Source organism: Leptodactylus fuscus, chromosome 7 (genome assembly GCF_031893055.1).
Source record: "Leptodactylus fuscus isolate aLepFus1 chromosome 7, aLepFus1.hap2, whole genome shotgun sequence".
NCBI lineage: Eukaryota > Metazoa > Chordata > Amphibia > Anura > Leptodactylidae > Leptodactylus > Leptodactylus fuscus.
This window is the reverse complement of record NC_134271.1, coordinates 78738752-78743057: the sequence shown is the minus strand read 5'-3', so window position 1 is coordinate 78743057 and position 4306 is coordinate 78738752. Positions and strand designations below refer to the sequence as shown.

The window sequence follows — 4306 nt, the reverse complement described above, 5'->3', positions numbered from 1 at the left end:
CCATGACATCAGAACGGAGTCGGGCACTACGCGTGCGTGATGCTGTACCGCTGTCAGAAGCCGGAAGCTCGTCTGGTGTGTACGGAAGCCGAGTGGCAGAGGACTCTGCTCGGTCAAGATGAGGTTGTCTCTTAGCCTCCTGGTGGCACATGGAAAGTTTGCCCGGCGGATGGGGCTGGGGCCCCGCTCTAGGCTGGATATGCTACGAAATCTATTAACGGCCTTAGTTCGACACGAACGCATCGAAACCACGTGGGCCCGGGCGGACGAATTGCGTTTCTATGCCAACAAGGTGAGTGATCTGCTCACGAACAACCTTAAAGGGGTTGTCCATATGCAGACCAATATTAAGAGACAAATATTATTGTGTGTATAATGAAACGTCCTACAATTTTCCAATATACTTCTTGTATCAATTCTTCATGGTTTTCTAGATCTCTGCTTGCTGTCATTCATTCTGTTACTGCCAGAGAATAGAAATCATTATTATAGATAATAATCCTTGCACCTTTGTGTCCGTTACATGGGCATGGACATGCTGAGTAACCGGCGGAGATAACGGTCCTCCGTGCAGAACTTTTCTCTCTGCCGATTTTTGTTGGTTTCAGCACCTTCACGGTGACTCCGGTGCAGTGGTGAACCTAGTCTTAATATTGGTCTGAAACTGTTCATGTATGAAAGGAATAAGCAGGGCACTCACCGGGGGGCTTCATTTAAAAATCGTAATCCTTTATTTCATCCTTCTTAAAAACACATTGCACAAGAAGAGAGGAGAAGCAACAGTTCCAAGCTACGTCCGTTTCATGCACTCAGCACTTCGTCAGGCTTGTCTGGTGTAAGTGTTTTTAAGAAGGATGAAATAAAGGATTACGATTTTTACATGAAGCCCCCCAGTGAGTGCCCTGCTTATTCCTTTCATACATGAACAGTTTTGTATCTGCATGCAGTGAGCACCATCTGCTTGGTAGCGAGAATACTTAGTACCTGACATTACCGGCCATGAACTATTTTCAGCGGGTGATGGAGGATAAATGATAGACGTGGTGCTGCTTGTGTATACTTTTTTGCATTGGTCTGAAACTGGACAACCCCTTTAAAGAGGACTTGTCACCAAGTACACAGTGCTAGATGCCACACATGGCCCTCCCCACCTACCATACAGAACCTGTCACTCCGCCAACACCTAAGTTTGGAAAATGAAAAGAAGTTCCTGACTCGTCTCTTTGTATTTCAGATTATTGATTATGGGAAGTGTGGAGACCATGACGAGAAAGCTATGAAAATGGCTGACTTCTGGTTGACGGTAAGTAACTTTGTACGTCTCAGAGGTAATACACTGGGATACACCACTATGGCCTTATGTAAGGTTATAAGGTATGTAGTGATCCACAAGAGCAGCGTTTCTGATCACTGCCGCTAGCTGCCACTCATCAGTCTGACACATGTTCCATCTACATAACTCACTTTACTGCCATCAATGTACATTGTTCCCATCCTATGGCAGATGTGAGCAATGGATATTAATAACAGTAGTGTTACCCTAGTGTTACCCTACCCCTAGAAGTCAGTTGTATACGTCAGCAAAACATGATCCAAGTAGATCCTGCAACACACCATACCCCATAATATTACTAAGTGTGCACAGATCATACCTGTCATCTATGTTTACATACCACATATGGTCTAGATTCTGGTATACATCCAAGTCACAGTCACAAATGCTCTGATTGAAGGGAGGGGGATACATGTGGATTTTATGTACATATTACTATGGGATTAATTTTTGCAGGAGAAGGATCTGATTCACAAGCTTTTTAAGACTCTGGTTCCTCGCTTTGATTCACATGATGGCAACTACACAAGTATGTACCAGATACCAAATCGGGAAAATCTGGACCGTGCCAAGATGGCAGTTATAGAGTATAAAGGAAACCCTTTGCCACCTCTGCCAATAAAGAAAAGGGACAATGATAAGACACTTGTAAATCAGCTGTTATTGGGCTATCGTCTGGACAACCCTCTGCCATCATGTTAACTCTAGTTCTCCTGGGATTTGATGACTTTACTTCTGCTGCATTGAGCTCCACCCATGGTCAACCAACACTTACATCTTCTTTTTTTTTTTCATGGAAATGGAACGTTTCTAACAATAATAAAAGTAGTGAAAAGATCTACTGTTTCAGTTTCTGTCTGCTTTTTGTTTTACCACTATATTCACAGATGCCTGACCTGCCCCTGAGTGTAATGCACTTTTGCTGTTTACAAGAAAGATATTCTTCATATATGTGCAGACTGAGAGGGGTTGTCCAGGCTTACACTCCGCTTGACCCTGACATCAGACGTGAAGAAGTGCAAGTGTATACTGGGTAGAAGAGTTATGTACAGTAGCAGACCTGTCAACGTATTAGTTTTTGACAGCAGGGGAAACATGAGGACCTTAATGTCAGATTCAGTATAGTCTGGTCAGGGGTTACAAATAATTTTGAATCCATTAAATGTATGTAGTGTAATGCCCATATAGTACTATAATATCACCTCTTATGTACTATAATACATCTCCAAAAGCAACAACCAGCAGAAGTACAGTATATTAGTCATATTTTTGCGGTACTGTCACTAATACATAATTGACACTCTGAGGGGGTGACACACGATGTACCTGGATGGCGTTAGAACTGTAGTCAGTCCAGTCACTTCTAAGTGACATTTCCTGTGACCCCAGAACTGACTGCAGTTAAACTACATCTAGTTATATAGTGTGTCACCTCCTCCGTAATGAGAAATATCCTACAATTAAGCCATGTGTCACTTACTTATTAGTGACATCTCCTGTGATCCCAGAACTAACTGCAGTTATAACTACATCCAGGTACATAGTGTGTCACTCCCTGAGTAATGACAAATAACCTGGAATTAATCAGTGCCTTAAATGGCCACTAACTTTTCACACAACTTGGTCTTATTTCATAGAACATTTGTTTCTGAAACAAAATGTAATGTACTTTTGATAAAAAAGAAAAAAGTTGCAGTTTTTTTGTCCAGGAGAAATCAATTTAAGTCCCCCATGCCCCCTCTCCAACTACTACCTTCCTCAAGCTTATTCAACTGTTACATTATACTTCTGTTATGCATAACACTTATAGATTTGGAGAAAAACAACCTATTGTGCAAATGAGACAGTCGCCTTCTGGATTGTTCTATACACAATTCTCAAGCATGATGCTACTCCCCTTCTGGCCCAGCGGTCAGGTGATCCACTAGAAGCCAGGAACTGTAGGAGCTGATTGGTCAAAAGTACACCAGAATGTAATAGATCATGGCTAGATACTGGTGTAAACATGGCACATCTAATTTGGGCTAGAATTTTTTGACGTGCTCAACATTAGGGTGTGTGTATTGGAAAAGCTTGATTCCCAACTGCTATACATATCGTCAATGGAAAGGGCCGGGCGTTATCTGATGAATGTATATGTTACCGGGCCCCTTGCCAATAGAAGCCTGCCCAAGGGAGGTCATTTTAAAAAAAAAAAAAAAACTTATTTACACTCGCCTCTCCTGGGCTTCCAATGGTTCCCAGCATCCGCTTCGGGGTTCTGAGGTCATGTTCCCAAGAGGTCATGCTGGAGTCTTTGGTGGGCCTCAGTAATCACATAACTGCTGAGGTCCAATCACAGGCCCTAACGGTAACCTCTGGGCTACATTGCCTCAGTCACAGGGAAAAGAGGACACTGAAGAGAGCGGGATGCTGAAGAGAGGCGAGTATAAATGTTTGTTATTTTTACTTACCTACTCTGGGCTTCCACTTATTATACACTGAAATAAACCGGATGGTGAAACAAATTTGCGGGGGGTTACTGTGGAGCATATTGTACCGTGTGGGGACCACTGTGGAGCATATTCTACTGTGTGCTGAGCCACTGTGGTTTGTAGCATTTAAAGCTGTTACGCCCTATTCACACTACTGTATGTTGCAGATCCGTAACGATCTGCAATTGTGGATCCGGAATTGTGGACAGTTGCGGCCACATTCATATAGATGGCATTTGCGGGCCCACAAACATGGCTACGGTCATGTGAATGGTGCCTTATTGGTTTCTTTTTAAAGACAAAAGATGTTAATGTATAAGTTGTTGTTTCTAAAATAAAACCTCAGTATTTAGGTTAAGTTGTTGTGCTGACACTTTGCGATAAATTTGTGGGTTTTGTGTTGCAGTCTGGGCACTTGGTCTCTAAAAGGTTCATCATCATTGTCCTAGACCAGGGGTAGGCAACCTTTTTTGTTCGGCGTGCCGATTTAAATTAAAAA

The 4306-nt window shown here is 42.6% G+C and overlaps 1 protein-coding gene across 1 annotated transcript; it reads left to right on the top strand.

Moving 5' to 3' along the window:
- Positions 1–22: 22 nt before the first annotated feature.
- MRPL17 (mitochondrial ribosomal protein L17) lies at positions 23–2170 on the top strand. Its single transcript, XM_075282269.1, has 3 exons — positions 23–292; positions 1235–1303; positions 1790–2170. The coding sequence occupies exons 1-3, from the start codon at positions 119–121 to the stop codon at positions 2033–2035; spliced, it is 489 nt and encodes a 162-aa protein (XP_075138370.1). The 5' UTR covers positions 23–118; the 3' UTR covers positions 2036–2170.
- Positions 2171–4306: the final 2136 nt, after the last annotated feature.